The 17,531-nt window shown below is 41.0% G+C and overlaps 5 protein-coding genes across 17 annotated transcripts; 3 read left to right on the top strand and 2 right to left on the bottom strand.

Annotated features, from left to right (window-relative positions):
* The first annotated feature begins 128 nt into the window (after positions 1-128).
* Positions 129-5,246, top strand: LOC117220833 (proclotting enzyme). Its single transcript, XM_033471207.2, has 8 exons — positions 129-890; positions 2,147-2,218; positions 2,301-2,624; positions 2,703-3,111; positions 3,202-3,461; positions 3,526-3,718; positions 4,028-4,305; positions 4,551-5,246. The coding sequence occupies exons 1-8, from the start codon at positions 833-835 to the stop codon at positions 4,841-4,843; spliced, it is 1,887 nt and encodes a 628-aa protein (XP_033327098.2). The 5' UTR covers positions 129-832; the 3' UTR covers positions 4,844-5,246.
* A 123-nt stretch (positions 5,247-5,369) lies between these two features.
* On the top strand, positions 5,370-6,951 carry LOC143258781 (uncharacterized). The gene is made up of 6 exons (XM_076518475.1): positions 5,370-5,505; positions 5,577-5,668; positions 5,743-5,886; positions 5,961-6,245; positions 6,326-6,441; positions 6,519-6,951. Exons 1-6 carry the CDS (start codon positions 5,412-5,414, stop codon positions 6,676-6,678), a joined length of 891 nt encoding a protein of 296 aa, XP_076374590.1. The 5' UTR covers positions 5,370-5,411; the 3' UTR covers positions 6,679-6,951.
* LOC117220840 (coiled-coil domain-containing protein 149) lies at positions 6,763-8,907 on the bottom strand. Its single transcript, XM_033471226.2, has 9 exons — positions 8,768-8,907; positions 8,523-8,692; positions 8,231-8,438; positions 7,982-8,148; positions 7,841-7,913; positions 7,665-7,749; positions 7,447-7,591; positions 7,277-7,374; positions 6,763-7,204 (listed from the first exon to the last, which is right to left on the bottom strand). Exons 1-9 carry the CDS (start codon positions 8,837-8,839, stop codon positions 6,966-6,968), a joined length of 1,257 nt encoding a protein of 418 aa, XP_033327117.2. The 5' UTR covers positions 8,840-8,907; the 3' UTR covers positions 6,763-6,965.
* Positions 8,908-9,395: 488 nt separating this feature from the next.
* eIF2Balpha (eukaryotic translation initiation factor 2B subunit alpha) lies at positions 9,396-11,369 on the top strand. 2 transcript variants are annotated; one of them, XM_033471135.2, is made up of 8 exons: positions 9,396-9,853; positions 9,921-10,022; positions 10,098-10,237; positions 10,372-10,488; positions 10,568-10,680; positions 10,769-10,913; positions 10,977-11,102; positions 11,173-11,369. In XM_033471135.2, exons 1-8 carry the CDS (start codon positions 9,841-9,843, stop codon positions 11,320-11,322), a joined length of 906 nt encoding a protein of 301 aa, XP_033327026.1. In that variant the 5' UTR covers positions 9,396-9,840; the 3' UTR covers positions 11,323-11,369. The 2 variants fall into 2 exon arrangements, with proteins under 2 accessions (XP_033327026.1, XP_033327027.1); XM_033471136.2 differs by lacking the exon at positions 9,396-9,853 and having other exon boundaries at positions 10,101-10,237.
* Positions 11,331-17,514, bottom strand: FER (tyrosine-protein kinase Fer). 12 transcript variants are annotated; one of them, XM_033471126.2, is made up of 17 exons: positions 17,005-17,513; positions 16,875-16,921; positions 16,475-16,735; positions 16,220-16,393; positions 16,045-16,141; positions 15,793-15,988; positions 15,458-15,595; positions 15,169-15,378; positions 14,910-15,093; positions 14,595-14,765; positions 13,981-14,214; positions 13,724-13,900; positions 13,404-13,617; positions 13,168-13,320; positions 12,952-13,074; positions 12,721-12,843; positions 11,331-12,631 (listed from the first exon to the last, which is right to left on the bottom strand). In XM_033471126.2, the coding sequence occupies exons 3-17, from the start codon at positions 16,685-16,687 to the stop codon at positions 12,489-12,491; spliced, it is 2,550 nt and encodes an 849-aa protein (XP_033327017.1). In that variant the 5' UTR covers positions 16,688-16,735; positions 16,875-16,921; positions 17,005-17,513; the 3' UTR covers positions 11,331-12,488. The 12 variants fall into 12 exon arrangements, with proteins under 12 accessions (XP_033327017.1, XP_076374574.1, XP_076374573.1 ...); XM_076518459.1 differs by having other exon boundaries at positions 16,875-17,513; XM_076518458.1 differs by having other exon boundaries at positions 16,475-16,921.
* Between the last annotated feature and the right edge of the window lie 17 nt (positions 17,515-17,531).

Below are 17,531 nucleotides of genomic sequence, written 5' to 3'. Positions count from 1 at the left end.
TTGCAATTTCCGTTTGGCTTTGTGTTGCTCGCACAATATGTATGCTTCGTCCAGTAATCTTTAATAGTCGATGGACCCCAGGCGGAGCAAAGCGACTCGCTTCCGAACACGCTCGAAGCGCGTTGCGTCCGATCGCGCGACCTACGATCCGAAAGTGGAAAGAAAGAACAACAGGTAGCAATCACCGATGGGAGGGAACACTTTCCCTTGGTCGAAGCAGCAATGCGGCGAGTCCGGGACTACGATCGTCGAGCAAGGAAAGGCGAGATGGAAAAGAAACCGGAGAGAGTGAGGGAACGAGTCCGTCGAAAGCAAAGTGTGTCGAGGTCTTTTCACGGACAGTCATCGCACGACCGAGCTCCGGCTCCGAAGCACCCACGGTCCTCGGTCCTCGGTCTTAGAATTTCGGCCGTCTTCATTCCTCGTTCGCGTTTCTTTCATCTGCTCCTTTTTTTTCTCCGTGCTGCCGGACACGAGGCTTCGCCACCTACTCGCTTCGATCTCCGTGTTTTCAGGCACCTATCGACATCCTTCGTCACCCCGCTCTCGATCATCTCTCTGTCTTCTCCGTCCTTCCCCCCTCCCTTTTCATCTATTTGGTTTTTCCTGTCTCTCCGCGTCTCTCTCGCTCTCTCTTTTGCTTGCTCACTCACTCTCGCTTACTCTTCACGCTTTACTCTTTCTCTCTGGCTGATTGTCGGGAGGACGATAGACGATGAACAATTCGCCGGTACCGACGCGGCCGCGACAACTCTATCGAAATAGTTTGAGGCCGCACGTCTCCTCGCAGGTATCGGTAGTGGTAGCGGCTAACCGTCTGGAATGTCTGTGAATGGGAATCGTTGACGTTCGACACTGCTCCAGGATGTTGCCGTCCGTCGTTCTCTTCGGTAAGTTGGTTCGTCGACGACGAACGCCGCGACCGACGTTTCCTCTCGAAAGTTGTCCCAGGTCCTGTCGGAACACCTATCGTTCTCGTCTGAACGAAACGCGAGGAAACGAAACGATTTCATTGATCGAACAGCGGTTGCTCGAACGAGCGATTAGAATTTCGCGCGAACGCTTTTGAAAGGACCGCCCCCGTCCCGACGCGACGCGCTACCACCCCATCGCTCTATCACCGAGCTCCAGGCCGCGCTTCCCTTGTAACAGATTCCCGCTCGATCGTCGATCCTGCCGCGAGTTCGCAGGATGCGGGTCAAAGGTTGCATCTACGATCGATGCGATAACGTCGGTGAAAAAATCGGTCGTCGGAAAAATTCGGATTCGTGGTAGCGCGACGAATTCGCTTCTTGTTTTTGGATCGGCCGGGATCTTGCGTTCGCGAAACGCCAAAGGTCGGGCATGAATCGTCGATGAATCAGTGAACGGAAGAAAGAGCCGCGCTTTCTCGTCTCGGGCAACTTTCACCGTCGATAATGTTCGTGGTACGTCAGCTCGTTCCGAAATGTCTTCACGTTCGCCGCTGCCTCATCGGCGTACCCTCCTCCCTTGCTCGTTCGCCGAACCGAGACGATCGTAATTTCATCCGGCTCTCCCTCGGGTGACACCGAAAGCTTCTCGCCGGGGGTTACCGGAATGCAAGTACAGTAATGTCTCTCTAATTGTCCACAAAAATGGACAATTTGCGAGGAGCCTTGCGACTCGTTTTTATAGTTACCGATTGTCAACGATTATAAAAGCATAGTGCAAAGCCGGAATAATCGTATCTCCTGTTCCCGAATTGTCCATTTTTCTGCACAATCTGAGCGTCAGTTAGGGAGACATTACTGTACATTCATACAGTAATGTCTTTCTAACTGACGCTCAGATTGTCCACAAAAGCGGACAATTAAGGAAGAGAAGATACGATTGTCCGATCCTTGTGGTTCATTTTTACAGTTACGAATTGTCAACAACTACAAAAACGTGCTGCAAGGCTCGAATAATCGTATCTCCTCTTCCGAAATTGTCCATTTTTCTGCACAATCTGAGCGTCAATTAGAGAGACACTACTGTATCGCGTTTCCCAGAAAAGTCGAAAGCCGTCCTCGGACGGATAAACCCCGATCGTTGCGCAACAAGATCGGACCCCACCGTTGAGCAATCTCTCTGTTCGATGGAAAGAAGGATCCGCGCTCTCTTGTCAGCCAAACGAATGTTTCAGAGCTCTGCACGATATGGATTTTGCTAACGAGCTCCTGGTGTTCTAGCGACGATGTAGCGCGATACAGTTATCGTAAGTAAACGAAACGACGCGAATCCCGCGTGAAACGGCGGACACGGGAATGAGTTCTAATCGCGAGCGTCCATGTTTTCAGCAGCGAGATACGGGATACCGAGTTCGCCGATGTTCGCGGGACCGATGGCGGGACCGGTCGCCGGGCCGTGGCGGCGAACGGCCCTCGACGATCCGCGAAGACCAGGAGCTTTCCGGAGGGACACGAGAAACCACGGGAAGCTGGTTCGAGTGAAGCTTGCGAGACGCGAGGAGCCCGACCCGTTGATCGCCATCAGCGAGACTTTGGGCGCCTTGAACACGGTCGGCAGCTACATCGTCAACATGACCAGAGGCGTGGAGAACTCGAATTATCCGCCGAAGGAGCTACCCTCGGCCATATACACCATCTCGAAGAACATTCTCGGTAGAAATCTCGCGTTTTCCATTTTTATTTGCGTCCTCCAGTCTCGATGACCAGCCGTTTCTTTGCTCTCGTTCCCAGGTCGCAACGTAACGGACAGCATAGCGCCATTGGTACGCGGAGTGGCCCTGCCGTTGCGGAACCCGCCTGTTTCTTCGGACTCTTCAGCATCGGCCTCCTCCTCTTCTATAGCTCCTTTGACTTCGTCGTCTCCTTTGTCGTCCCCGCCCGTGTCTCCGCCGGCGTCCGCATTCTCGTCCAAGGTCTCGACGGACGATGTTGCCAGCAACAGAGAGAAGGACTCGTTGCCGGTATCGGTGTCGTCGTCGGGCTGCACGTCCGCCGACGGCACCCCAGGGAATTGCCAGGATCTGAGCAACTGTCCTCAGCTTTTGCTGGATTTAAACAAGCTCAGACAGTCTCTCTGCTTCAAAAGCTTGTTCGTCCCTGGCGTATGCTGTCCTCTCACCGACAAACCCGAGATCGCTGGGTAACTTGTTCCATCAGTTTATTTATTTATTTATTCGTTGAATATTATGGAAAGTTAAATGGAAGTAAATGGACTAAAAAAAACTTTTAGCGAATCGATCGGTGTGATTCCGGCGAGCGGAATCGTCGGCGCGCACACCCAACGTCCGCCGTTACGACCGACGAAGCTGCAAACACCTCGGCCTATTCCGCTGTTCCCCGTCCCGTCGACGACCACGTCGGCGACCGTCGCAGGCCCACACCTTGGTCACCCGGACGGCCAGAATCTGTCGACGACCGAATCGAACGCGGTGTCCGTCGCCGAGCCGAGCGTGTCGAACCTCGACAACAACTTTATACAGGACGACGAGGGTAAAGAGGGAAGAGGGTGAGACGAGAGTAAAAGGGAGGATAAAGCGTGATTTTTCGTTTGCAGAGTGCGGCGTGAGAAATTCAGGGAAGTATCGAGTTGTCGGCGGCGAGGAAGCCTTGCCCGGACGTTGGCCGTGGATGGCAGCGATCTTTTTACACGGCGCGAAACGTACCGAATTCTGGTGCGGGGGCTCGCTAATTGGACCGAGGCACATCCTCACAGCTGCCCATTGCATGCGCGATCAACGTCAACGACCGTGAGTGCCAATCGAGTTGCTATTAAGTAGACTGCGGATCTTTACGTATTTATAGTATGCTCGGATCTCTGAAATGCAAGAAAATATACAAAGTATGTAACAAGAACCAATATTATCTTTATTTTATTTTTTCTATTATTAATTTCTCTATGATTCTCGTTTTTACTAAATGAAACGTACGAAATTGGCAATTTGCATGCAGATCCACAGTCCACCATTGAAATTGCATAATCGCCGATGTTCCGGCATATCTTTCGAGTGCTCGATATCGTAATATCGTGGCGCATGCACTTGCATGCGGGTGCACAGGTTCGCGGCGAGGCAATTCACCGTGAGGCTCGGAGACATAGATCTCGAGAGGGACGACGAACCGTCCGCCCCGGAAACCTACACGGTCAAGCAAATACACGCGCATCCGAAGTTCTCCAGGGTCGGGTTCTACAACGACATCGCGGTCCTCGAGCTGACCAAACCCGTACGAAAGTCGCCGTACGTGATACCGATCTGCCTGCCGCAATCGCGTTATCGGAACGAACGATTCACTGGCGCGAGGCCCACCGTGGTCGGATGGGGCACCACTTATTACGGTACGTTTCGTCTAATTATTTATGATTGTGCAATAGTTCGATCCTATTTAAATTGATTTGGTTGCCCCTCGAATCGTGGATATATATGCAGGGTGTCCCAAAAATGTCTCGCAAACCGGAAATGGGTGATTCCTGTGGCGATTTGAAGCAACTTTTTCATTAGCGAAAATGCAATCCGCTGCTTTGTTTACGAGATTACGTCGAGTTTATTTACATTATATACGTATCTACGTTTCTGCAAACAGGCGGCAAAGAGAGCACCGTGCAGAGACAAGCGGTTCTTCCAGTCTGGAGGAACGAGGATTGCAACTCGGCTTATTTTCAACCGATTACCAGCAACTTTTTGTGCGCCGGATACAGGCAGGGTGGCAAAGACGCCTGCCAAGGGGATTCCGGGGGTCCGTTGATGCTCAGAGCCGACGGTCGTTGGATTCAAATCGGTATCGTCTCTTTCGGCAACAAGTGCGGGGAACCCGGTTATCCTGGCGTTTACACGCGCGTCACCGAGTACACCGACTGGATCAAAAACAATCTCTGATCGATCGGGATCGCGATCACGGATGAGAACGAAACGATACGATAAGGTTGTCGTACTGTGCTATGCTGTGTCGTGCTGCGCTATGCCACGCTATGCGCTATTAACAAAGAAATCGCGTGTTCCTACAACTTTTATCACGGGCGCGTGCCAAGAATTATCATTAAACAGTAACTAGAACTGGTTGCTATAATATTATCGTTGTTGTCGTCGTTGTTGTTAATCTTATTGTTACCATTACGTCGTTCTTATTATTAACGACGTTATTTTTACTTACTTTTGTATTACATCGTGTATCATAATATCGTGCATCGGTATTACTTTGACTCGTGCGAAACCATCGCATCGGAATATCAAAGAATCTCGTCCCGATAAATTCCAAATAAACGCAAGTGCCTATCAAGAAGTAAGCTGTAAATAAAATCACGATTTCTCGTTGCGCGCGTCCATTGTTCTATAAACGCGTCACGCGATTCCATTCGAAATTTCTGCGTTTGTCTGTCCGCGACAACCCGTGCGTGTCTTTTCACATCTTTCCGCATCTTTTAGCTGATCGATCAAATCTAAAGTAATGGGGCCGTCGAACATGAAAAGCAAAAGCGTTTCGGTTCAAAATTTAGAGAGTCTCGTGAAGCAAGTGGTGAACGAAGCGCTGGAGGATAACGGTTAGTTGCAGCGAAACGGAAACTAATATGCATCGAGAATGTGCTCAGAATGTGTTCGCCTTTTCATTCAGAACAAGTGATCAAGTTTCGTCGAATGATCTACGAGGAATGGTATTTCAAGAAACGGTCCGAACAAACGGACACGAATCGCGAGGGAGACGAGGTAATTCGGGCAATCGAGGGATTTTTTTTTAGGAAATTTGATCGTTTCCTCTGTTACTTTCCCTTTCTTTCCAGGATATATCGGGAACCGTTGTTCATCGTAGATCGAATCGGAAGAAATACAAGCGTGCAACAGTTCTATCTTCCGCAAAATTATTGCAAGAGGCCGATCCACCGAACGAATGCGAAGAATTGCATGAGAACGTTTCGTTTTCCAAAGTATACAATAATGCAGAAATGTAGGAATGTAGATCGCCGCGTTCGAATATTCACAGATCTCGATATGCTTTTAGCGAGTTGACCAAAAGGACGTCGTCTCGACCGACGAAAACGTGATCGAGATTTGGCGTAAACCATTGAAGCGACCGCAAACGAAAAACGATTCGAGAAACCCCGTAAAGAACACGGAAGAAATTCGAAACCCGAACAGATTATCCTTCGAAGATTGGACCACTAAGAAGACTTTGGCGTATCGAGACATTCTGAAACGGATGCAATGCGAGCAACGACTTCGTCGGGTATCGGTTTCTCGGGCAAACGCGGAACGTGGCCGAAAACAAATGCTGTTATCGCGACAGGTGTGCACCTCGTACGATTCGCTCAACTTTGATCTATTCTATCCGTCGAATGTAACGTCTAATCGACTTCGCTTGATAAGATGCAAAATCGCAAGAGACAGCGGCGAAAACAAGCGACAGAATCTCACTTGAGTTACACGAAAAAAGAGGAAGATGCAAAATTCGATGCAGGGGAAACGCGAACGCAGAAAGCGCGGTAACGTAATTGGTTCTACAATGCATTTCCGTAAAAAACTTTTCGCTGTACCGGAAAACGTGTTTCGGATTTGTTAGCAAAGGGATGCGAACGAGCATTCCACGGAAAGTAAGACCAGCTTCGATGAAAATTATGGAGGCGTTTGTCGTCAGCAAGTGGTTGAACCAATTGAATTCGATTCTGTCCCAGAGGAGTCTAGGAGAACGTCGACACCTCGCGCAAACCTTTTACTGCTAGATACAACGGATGTTACTTTTTCATTATAAACAGACGAAATCTTTCGATCATTGACAAGATAAGTATTAAGAAAAAAAATCTGCGTCTTGTCATTTTCTTTATTATCGAAATGAAAAGTTCACTATTCCCTACATTAACCGGCAATCAAATGCCTGTCGTGCAAATCCCTTATACGCTCGCTGCATTTTGAACACTTGTAATCTTTAGCTTCAACTAGATTTTTAGAAGAACGTTTTTACATTTCACATTTTACATTATACACTTTACATTATACAGCATGCGTATGTCTATACTTTTCCCCTATCGTTCTCTTTTAAATTGTTTATCGCCTTCTGAATTAGAACCCGCAAATTTTTTGGAAGGCTCATCTGTATGGAATGCAATTGATGCATGATTTGACTTTCCGAAGATGATACGTTGGCTTGAGCACTACCGCTCTTGTCCGAAGGCTCGATATCGCAAAACTCCTTGACATTTTCTACGTGATATCTGGTCGTCTCCACAAACTCCGCCATGTCTTTGTCGCCTATGGAAAACAGGAATGAAATCGATTAAATTATTCAACTATTCGGCACGGCAAGTCGCTTGATTCACTCACATCTCGCGTCCACGTTCGCGCCCGTATATCCTTCTAACAATTTCGTTGACGGCGATTCCACCGTACTATCCAATTCGCATATTCTCAAGGCCAATATTCTGTAATTATCGTACGCATTATCATCTCAGCAATTACCCGCAGTTCGTTTCATTTTCAAATGCGCTACTGACTTGTTTGCTTTCTTTTGATGCGCCAAAGCTAAAGTTTTATCGTTTAGCGCTTCGAGCAGAGCCACACATAGACATCGTAAATCTGACATCGCTGCTGCAGATTTCTGAGCTGGTACGTGAGAGTCGTGATGCAGCAATTGTTCCACTAAAAGTACATACTTCAGAAAGATATGCATTCCTGGAAGATTATCGCTGAACGCGCTGTAACAACAACTGACCTTGCTTGTGGGTCATAATCGTACCGGCAGTTGTATTAGCTCCCAATTTCACGGATCCTTTTATCCGTTTACTATCCAGCATACTCTGAAAATGTGATTATTTTATCACAGATCACGACAGAACGTTTTCAATCGTTGACAGCAATTTCAATAACCGTATAAATGTGCATCTTTACTTTGTATTTAGAAAGCGATTGCCTCGTCAGTTCGTTCTCCTCTAGTAACTGTTGCAATCTTTCTTGTAAATATCTAAAAAGTTTTAATTTTCGATAAATTTTCGCTAAACTATTCCGCAAATTAATCGATCCACATCTTACCTATTCTCATTGATGAGAGCATCTACGTCCACCGGCTTGGACGCGTTTAATGCTTTCGATAGTTCGTGATTCAGCCTATGTGCTTTACATTTAAACGCGTCCCTTTCCATTTCTAGTTCGTGTTTCTCATCTAAAACTATTTGTAAATCTGTTTGCAACTGAGTACACTGAAAAACAAATGTACCAGATGTTCTTGAAATCTATAATCACCAGATAGCATTATGTCATCTTAGGTTTGTGAGGACTAACTTTAACATTTAATCTCTCCAACTGTTCTATCATTTCTTCTCTTTGATGAACAGCAGTTGCGCATTGCGTGTCTTGCGGTTTAACATCTGCTCCGTTCTCTCCTAATTTTTGTCTTAAAGTCAATACTTGCAGTCTAAGGCATTTATTTTGTTCTCTAGCTTCCATCAATAAATCCAAAGTCTTAAAGTGTTTTTCTGGACTGTAACACCTACGAAACATTTTTATATTCATAACTGTCCCATTTATATCTAATATAGTTAAACAATATAATATTATAATTCAAATTGTTTACCCATTTGAATCTTGTATACTGTTTAGCTGTTTTTTCAACTGTATAAATCTTTCTTGCATCTGTTCTGCCATCGTCTTAAATTGATCTCCTTGCAATTTACATTCACGTAATTCCCTGTTCAAAGACTCGACTTCTTCCGATTTCATTTGCAATCGTTTCTCCAATATCTCCTGTAAATTCGATCGATTTTAGACACAAATCCTTCAAGTTTCAAAAGAAAAACATTGTTGATTATAATAACCTACTTTTGACGCGAGACTGTCATTATCACTCCTCATTGTGATATTAAAATTTTCCTCGTTTCTTTCGTGAGCCATAATTAGTTAAAGTGATAGAAATCAAATATTTTATACTCTTATGTACACTTTATGAACAATACTGTTTGTTTTCTGCTCAGAAAAATGAGGAAATACAACGAATGAGGGAAACAAACACAAAAGTAAGAGAGAAAAATCTATCGATTAAATGTCGAATAATTAAACAGCATTCACGTGTCTGTTACCAACCGTTATTAAAATATGTAATGTATACAATATACATAATAGTTTATTGGAGTCGTTAGAATCGAAATTACATGGCAATAATTATTGTTTACGTGTTTTAAACTGTTATTTCATTAGACATTTCTCACGTGTAGTGATAAGATGGGCGTATTTCTTTCTCTATGCGTACAATGTGTAAGACAAGGATAGCGATCAATTCGCCCGGTGGCGCCATCCACTCAAACTGTTAGCTAAATAATTTGGCCTCCAGTTTCAGCGTTTTACCACCGATGACGCTACAATAGGCTGATGTGTGGCGGTTTGCTTGGTATTAGGTTCTCTTAAACTGGATTCTCTGAGAACTGGGAACGATGGCGTTTCGGTAATAAAGGAAACAGTTAATTTAGCCTAACTTGTAACGTGTTTTTATTTAACTTTATGCATAAGTCTTTAAACTGTGTGTATGTCTATACTCTTGGGAGATTGATATTAGACTGTTTTTAGAATCTGTTGGTTTGCGTAGCAACTGTTAGTTACTAGAATGTAGGTGGCGCTGAGTGCCGCTTATACGGGCGTACCCACAGATGCGTACGCAGCATGTTCTTCGCATTACGCAGTTGATCGTCGACTGTTGTCGCTGGGCGTCCTTGTCGCGAGTGCGCAAAACGTTTACGCGGATCAACTTTGACGTACTACGTATTTAACCTAAAAGTACCATTCGGCAGTGTTTGTGACCGCCCGTGTTTATTTAAACAATATTTTTAAATAGTAATTTTTGAGTAAAATACAGGACAGTGTATTTCGAATTAAATAAATAATACCACAATTATATAATCATGGATAAACAAGGTGATTATCTTCGTGTCGTTTACTTTATAATTTGGTTTTAATGTTTCTATTTTTATGGATACTGTAGAAATATGTGATTACTTCAACGGTATTATTAAAAATGAGAAAGATGTTTCCGCTGGAATGGCTGCTATTCGGACGTTACTCAAAGTTTTAGAGTATTCAAAGTGTAAGTGTATTTTTTAGAAGATGTTCGGTCAAGTTCCGGATTCATCGAAACATTAAATATTTCCTCTAATCGTAGCAGAGACAGTCCAGGAACTTAGGTATTGCCTACAAAATGCGATAGATGCGATGAGGTCCACGGATAATCCTGTTACTGCCATCGCATCTGGCAGCGAATTGTTTCTTCGTTTCATAACCTTAGCAACATTGGATACTTCGGTAAAGTAGTTATTAAGCCTTTTCTTGAAACCGACTTTTCTTCTTTCATTAATTACAAAACATGAAAAAAGTATCGTATTTAATATTGTTCCTGTATCACTTATTAGTTTTTATTTCTTGTTATTTTCAATTAGTCGATTGCAGAATGCAAGGATATTATGCTTCATAGGGGAAAAATGTTTCATGAAAAATTAGTGGCAGCTAGAGGAAAGGTAGCAAAAGTAGCTGCCCATTTCATTACGGATGGATCTGTAAGTTTTCATTATTTCTTGAACATATTGTAATTTGTTCATGCCATCAATAGATTTGTAACATTGTGGTACATTTTAGAAAATCTTAACACATTCGAAATCTAGAGTAGTATTACAAGCAATGACAGAGGCTGCTCTCAGCAATAAGATATTTGAAGTCTATGTAACAAGTTCGTCTCCAGATAATAGTGGGTATGTTTTGTTCACATAGATTGTAGGTATTATCTCATACTTTGTTCTATACTTTGCAATATTACATTATTTTCTCAAACAATTATAGAAAGGAAATGTGTCGAAATTTAACCAAATTAGGTGTATCTTGTACACTCATATTAGATTCTGCAATGGGATATGTTATGGAGCAGGTTGATATGGTCATGGTAGGAGCAGAAGGTGTAGCAGAGAGTGGCGGTGTTATCAATAAGGTAAAAAAGTTATCGATCAAGCATCTATATGTATAGTTGTACATTGATACAATTTCCTTGTAGGTTGGCACATATACAATGGCAATGTGTGCCAAAGAAGTGAAAAAGCCTTTTTATGTACTTACAGAAAGTTTCAAATTTTCAAGAATTTATCCCTTAAACCAAGTTGATCTACCAGATGAATTTAAGGTAAAATATCAGTTTTTCTATATCCTTATGTTTTTCAATCCTATTCGTCTTTACATTTTTCTTTTTACAGTATACCGCGAACACATTAAAAAAAGATTTACGAAAGGAACATCCGTTAGTCGATTACACACCACCTCATTATATTAGCCTTTTGTTTACCGATTTAGGGATTTTAACACCTTCGGCCGTAAGTGATGAACTAATAAAATTATATTTGTAAAACATGTGTACAGTGAGTAAAATAAGTTTAATCTTTTTTTTTTCTAAGATTGTTGTACATAATATACACTTACTTACATAAGCGCCAGAGAAATTAGATTTTTATAAAAGACTACAGGCTTAGCAGCTCGTTTTTTGGAAAATCCTGAGTATTTGACTACATAAAAGTAAAATGTCAATCCTGTTCATAGTATAGACAAATTCCAAAATTTCGATTTTTCGAGAGGCATATATGGTATACGAATATACTTTTTCTTCCTACATGATTAAGTCAAATGTAAATTATGTGCACTCTATCGGTTAAATATCTCGCATATTTCACAGCAGTAATCGTGCAACATATAAAATAAAATTCTATGCACTGCATATACCTCGTGAAAATTAAATTTTCATGAATATTTAGCCTGTGTTGCACGTAATATGATTCAAATATACTTGACAATTTCTAGCAAGCATATTAGCATACAATCTACTTTTAACAATTATTTTTCACAATAATATGAGACAGCACAGTTCAAATTCACGATCTGAATAATCGTTATGGTATAAATATATGTATACAGTTTTCTTCTATAAGACTCTGGTGGACGGATAAATATTTAAAGGTAAAGTGAACTGAAAATTATTTGTATATAAAAAAGACGAAGGATACTTACGAAACAAGTATACACGATGTAATACATACATATAATACTATGCATAAATACATTAGGAAGATGAAATGCCAATTAGTATGTCATCGGTATATCGATGTCTAAAAACAAAACTACTCAATTATCGGCAATTTAGGGAACATTGCTTATTGCCCGAACGAAGAAGGACACAATAATACCATGTTGAAAAGAGTAATGATCAAATCGTTCGGATAATAACCAATTTCATTTGTAACACTTATTTGCAATAAGTTCACTGGTAATTAAAAAAGAATTAGCCAATAGAAATTAAAAGCTTGGGACCATGTAGATACAATTGCTTGAAATTGAAACCGAAAATTCTCGATGAATTTTTAAGCGTGTTGTAAGCACATGTTCCAAAAGAAGATGTCATTTTTATGATCATTATTCTTTCATGAAACTTCTAATTTCTGATCTGGTTTACGGCTCACGTAAAAAATGTGAAAGTAATATTATACTTTATGAAGATTAGCACCAAATATAAACTTATCTTCTACAAATACGCCTGGGACAACGTTTCGACAACAGTGTATATATGATCGAAATGTGGGCGCTTTTCTGGTTCGTATTCCCAGCATCGTAACATTAAGCGGTATATTTCGTCAGGCGTGTTCTCCGGGGCTGGCATACGATACCCTGGAATGCCACGTATAGAGTTTATATCAATTCGAATTCAAGTATCGAGAGAAACCGTCTACAAAAGCACATTGAAACATATATATTACCCGCATCTATTTTCTCACGGGCCTGAGCATTAGACATTCCGCTGTAAGGATTTCCGCCCTTTGAAAATATTTCCCACATCAGTACTCCGTAACTCCAAACGTCGCATAGGGATGTGTATTTACCTGTATCAAGTATAACGATTACAAAATAATATTTCAAATCTGAAGAGAATTGAAATACTGAAACACATCATTTTTAAAGTGTGATGTATTATTGTCTCTATGAAATACCAAAATTCAATGCTTCCGGAGCGGTCCATTTAATCGGAATTTGTTTCATACCATCCGAAACTATGTATTCTTCTTCCTCTCGTGACATACCAAAGTCTGAAATTTTTACTATGGACTCGTATCCTAAAATCCAAGGTTACACGGTATCTTTTCCTGTTCTCTTAAGAAAATTATCATGTAATAGTCGTATAACAAAAAGGTATTTTATTTATTTACCTACGAGACAATTTCGTGCTGCTAAGTCTCTGTGAATGCAGTATTTAGATTCCAAGTAGCGCATACCTGCCGCTGCGTCTTTACACATACGAAGCTGTTCTTGTTGCGTAATACTGCCAGAACTTTTTCTTAAATATGTTAGCAAGGAACCACCTGTCGTATACATATATACATTCGTTCGTTCGTCTATTCGAATTAATGAATGAATACGGTCTCGCTTTAAATTATTTACATACCGGGTACCAATTCCATAACGATCATGATCGGCTGTTTTTGAACACAAATTCCAATAAGTTTCACTACATTTGGATGATCGTATTGCTTTAATATTCGTCCTTCCTGCAAGAATTTACGTTTTTGTTCATCGGGTAACGTTACTTTGCAGGTTTTTACAGCTACTTCAGTCTTACAAGATTTAAGCTGCGCTTTATATACATCCCCAAAGTTACCCTACAAACAAACGAATCTTGATTAAATTTTGTGCAAGTTCTACGAAAGTGAAAATCGCTCTATAAGGTTTTCTTCGCGACTGCTTCCTTTTTAAATTTCAATATACCCGTCCTATTTTTTCTAGAAGAATTACATCATCGTTATTGAGTTCCCAACGTTCACGCAAGATCGGCGTTTTGAGAATAGCTCCGGACCGGCTAGTTACGGGTAGTCCGGATAACCATTGATGTCTAATCAACTCCTGAATCGACGGAAACGTAGGACCTTCGAATCTATAATGTCCCTAAAATTGAAATAAACAAAATCGTCAGCTTTATGCATTACAGATGCCCTTATAAAGTTATGATATATGCGCATTCTTACCTCGGTGGTTGTCTGTACAATAAAATGTTTATGCCCATCCCAACAAACAGATAAAACTATTTGGCACTCGTCGTTTCTTGTTGTTTCGCGTACTAAGAAGTCTCCTTCGTTCACTAGTAATCTTACTACCTCTTCTCTTGGCAGTACGCCATGAAACCATTCCTCCTCCATAAGATCGCCGTTTCCATTTCCTTTTTGATTATTCGTCAAATGTGAATTTCCACGTACCGGGGCCTAGAAACATTTTTTAATTAATCAACGGAATCAGATTATACTTTATACGAAATGTCTATTACAATTACAATATTGAGATTTCATCACGTCCATGTTAGCTGAAAAATATTCGGACTCGGTCAATTTGTACGAAATTGAACATGCTTAATATGTTAATGTTGACCATTTAGTACTGTTAATATCATTATCAATATTAATACCAAAGGTGATAAAAAAGCAAAACAAAAATTTGGAGGTCGTTGTCAAACTTGGTACATTTCTTTTCCACGTCTTCTCCAGCAAATGTTCGACATTACAAACAATGCAAAAGAAGCGGTATTGTTCAAGCAGATGTGCAGCAAACCATATTTACGCGTGTAACAAATACGGAAAGAACATACAACTGGTAAAGTACTATTCGGTTTTGAAGCAGGACTTTCACTGCTTGATCTAATCATTCCATCTGCTGTATTGTTTATCATTGGTAAAGATTTGAAAGGAGTCTTAAATATTGTCATGAACCGTTGATTCCTTCGCAACGTGCAGAAACGGATATCTGGCATTCTGGCTTTCTGAAAGTGTAGTAGTACTAACAAATAGTAGTCTTTCGATACTAAATAGTATTAGGCGTAGTCCGGTAATGCAAGAGTGAGATAGAAGACGTATTTATAATAGTAAGAAGATTTTTCCTGATCAATGAACACAATTCCAATTACCTTACTGATTGTAGGCGAATCAACGAAGGTACTTTCCATGGAAAGATCGTATCCTAATGGTAATTCCTCGCAACCTAACTCATTCAAAGCCGATCTAATAACGTCCACTTGTCGTTGAAGCTTCTTCTCCTGGCAACGTAAACGTAGTTCTTCTCTCTCACGGGTATAATCCAGAATCGATGCCCTGATAATGTTGAATGGTTAATCAGATTTCGTCTCAATCACATACACACTCGTTTTGATAATATAAAAGCTTTACTTAGAGTCGCTGTTATTTTCGGATGGATGCTGAGGATTCTGACGGTTCTGTTGAGTCGCTTTCAGAGAAGTTTCCAGTTCTGTTAACCGATTTCGTAACCAATCTATTGTTAGATTGTCGACTGTCAACCTATTTGGCAATAATTTCCCCGAGGTATCGTCTACAAGGTTCTCATCGAACGTGAATCTTATCGGCGATGCTGATCGTGTTCTGCATCGATCGTTACCAAATGTAGAGTTGTTGCATGTTAATTATATCAAAACAAAAGCAACTACAAAGTTACAAGTACCTATGTTCTCCCATGAAGTCCCTACACTCTTCCATGGGTTTCACCAAATCAACGGCTTTCTGCATTCGCAGATGTATCTCTTGAAATTTATCCGTTGTAAAATCAGAATACTTCACTACATCCTGGAGTATGGCTTTCCTACCACAAATAGACAATATTATTTCTTTGTTTTCAAAATGACCATTATCAAAATGACCATTATTATTATTGACATTTACCTTGTACGTAACTATGTGCTTGCATATAGATTTTACACAAATTAGATTAGCGATCTACGATGCAAAAGTAGGAAGTACAGCATAAATTATTCCAGATACAGTAACAGAATTACTTACCAAGATGTTACCAGTTCTTGATGGATTGTCTGCTGTCGATGAAGGAGACTTGGCAAATAAGATGTTCTCAAGTCATGTTCACATTCTGTTACAGCACCCAGGAGTAACACATATTCGTTGTGTGTGAGATGAAGTTTTCTGCAGGCCTTCTGATATTTCTCCCTTACTTCATCCAATTTTCTACCTACTCTGCCTGCTAAATATATCACAAAATATAGCAAAATGTCACAAACAAATACCGAAAATGCTTACATTTAACATAATATTCTTCAAAACGAGATCTCATTAGCTTATACACCTCTAGATTTTTCTGATATTCCAATTTCTTTCTGGCAACATCTTCGGTTAACTAAACAATGCCATAAAATTTCATTTAGATACAATATTTACATATACGCAGTATGTCGATATACATCTGATTGCATACCTGTTGAAACTGATTACTCAACCATGTCTGTTCTTCCTGATACAGTTTCCTGGTTTTCCTTCTCTCTGCACATAATATTGTAATGTGTTCAACCACTATATTGTCAACCTGGTCTGCCTGCTGTTTGATTAATTTAGCTGTTTGATCGACAGAATCCATAATATCTCTCCAACTCTAGAATGTGTCGCAAAATAAAACTATTCTAATCTTAAACCTCGAAGCAGGCTAGATGAACTGCAAACTTTGAAAAAGTACCTGTGCTATGAGACTACCGATGAGATCTTCGTTTCGCTCGATCTTCTTTCCTTGCACTGCTAGAGAGGAAATCGTCGAAGCGTATTCGCGATCCGATTTGACTTTCATCGTCAAACATCGTTTCATCGTTTCGAGAAGCTTGATCTCGGCATCCTGACGACCGAGCAGAGCCTCGTGGAACGCTTGTCCTTGTAGACTTGTAGAAAACCCCATCCCGCTTATCGTTCGGATTAGTGTATCACCCAGTCACGTCTTTATTGACTTTTTTTTAAATATGTCAAGAAAAGAAATTCATTCTTGCGTTCGATTATACTGACACTAATAATCAATCGGTCGACGTCGATAAAATTTTGACAGACCACTCTAAGATACACCACATTTCAAGCAAAAATTTACGTACCAATTATTCGATTCGCCTCTCGCGCATCTTCGCATTCGCTCAGGTGGCTGAGATCAACATTTATATTTATACAGACCTCAAATTGTAAAAATTATCTTTTACTCATAAAATACCATCATGAAACAATTACCGATATGTAGAAGGTTGAATCTACGGTGTAAACAAGCATATCTCGATTAATTATTTTCAATGATTTTCATGTTTTGTTAGAGATCACCACCATTCGACGTTCAATAATTTACAATTACGGTTTGTTCGAACGCGATAACATATGATTTGTTGTGTGTTGTGTGCAATTTATTTCAGATGCATAAATGCTTAGTACATACCTACATACATTACGTGCTCCACGTATGTATGTACACGCACATGCATATGCATATGTCAGATGCGTTCCTTTTTGTGAACGACTTGGGCCTGGAATTCAAATGCTTGTGAAATGTATTTATGGTGGATGCAGACTTTAAAAGTATACAAGCATTTATTTATACTACTAAATAAATAAAAACCACTAGCAGTCGATTGTTATTGCCAACAGTATTATATATATATAATGATTTATACGCAACGATTTATTGTGAAAACGACATAGTGTTTGGACTGTATCGCAATGAGCTACAACAAATTGTGGTTAAGTACATGTGTGTGTAATATGTA

This window comes from Megalopta genalis, chromosome 2 (genome assembly GCF_051020955.1).
Source record: "Megalopta genalis isolate 19385.01 chromosome 2, iyMegGena1_principal, whole genome shotgun sequence".
Classification (NCBI taxonomy): domain Eukaryota; kingdom Metazoa; phylum Arthropoda; class Insecta; order Hymenoptera; family Halictidae; genus Megalopta; species Megalopta genalis.
Note: the sequence above shows the minus strand (reverse complement) of the source record. Positions and strands in the feature narration are given on the sequence as shown.

What these genes read in the sequence shown, in the direction of transcription:
- LOC117220833 (XM_033471207.2), top strand. Translation starts at nt 833, where the DNA reads ATGGGAATCGTTGACGTTCGACACTGCTCCAGGATGTTGCCGTCCGTC. An exon ending in GCCGTCCGTCGTTCTCTTCG is followed by an intron (nt 891 to 2,146) that starts GTAAGTTGGTTC and finishes CGAATGTTTCAG; the next exon opens with AGCTCTGCACGATATGGATT. An exon ending in CATCTCGAAGAACATTCTCG is followed by an intron (nt 2,625 to 2,702) that starts GTAGAAATCTCG and finishes TCTCGTTCCCAG; the next exon opens with GTCGCAACGTAACGGACAGC.
- LOC143258781 (XM_076518475.1), top strand. Translation starts at nt 5,412, where the DNA reads ATGGGGCCGTCGAACATGAAAAGCAAAAGCGTTTCGGTTCAAAATTTA. An exon ending in CGAAGCGCTGGAGGATAACG is followed by an intron (nt 5,506 to 5,576) that starts GTTAGTTGCAGC and finishes CTTTTCATTCAG; the next exon opens with AACAAGTGATCAAGTTTCGT. An exon ending in AGAACGTTTCGTTTTCCAAA is followed by an intron (nt 5,887 to 5,960) that starts GTATACAATAAT and finishes ATATGCTTTTAG; the next exon opens with CGAGTTGACCAAAAGGACGT.
- LOC117220840 (XM_033471226.2), bottom strand. Translation starts at nt 8,839, where the DNA reads ATGGCTCACGAAAGAAACGAGGAAAATTTTAATATCACAATGAGGAGT. An exon ending in TGGAGAGATTAAATGTTAAA is followed by an intron (nt 8,149 to 8,230) that starts GTTAGTCCTCAC and finishes TTTGTTTTTCAG; the next exon opens with TGTACTCAGTTGCAAACAGA. An exon ending in AATCGCTTTCTAAATACAAA is followed by an intron (nt 7,750 to 7,840) that starts GTAAAGATGCAC and finishes TCACATTTTCAG; the next exon opens with AGTATGCTGGATAGTAAACG.
- eIF2Balpha (XM_033471135.2), top strand. An exon ending in TAGCAACATTGGATACTTCG is followed by an intron (nt 10,238 to 10,371) that starts GTAAAGTAGTTA and finishes ATTTTCAATTAG; the next exon opens with TCGATTGCAGAATGCAAGGA. An exon ending in GTGGCGGTGTTATCAATAAG is followed by an intron (nt 10,914 to 10,976) that starts GTAAAAAAGTTA and finishes ATTTCCTTGTAG; the next exon opens with GTTGGCACATATACAATGGC.
- FER (XM_076518457.1), bottom strand. Translation starts at nt 16,687, where the DNA reads ATGGGGTTTTCTACAAGTCTACAAGGACAAGCGTTCCACGAGGCTCTG. An exon ending in TGAAGAATATTATGTTAAAT is followed by an intron (nt 15,989 to 16,044) that starts GTAAGCATTTTC and finishes TGATATATTTAG; the next exon opens with CAGGCAGAGTAGGTAGAAAA. An exon ending in AGCACGAAATTGTCTCGTAG is followed by an intron (nt 13,075 to 13,167) that starts GTAAATAAATAA and finishes CTTGGATTTTAG; the next exon opens with GATACGAGTCCATAGTAAAA.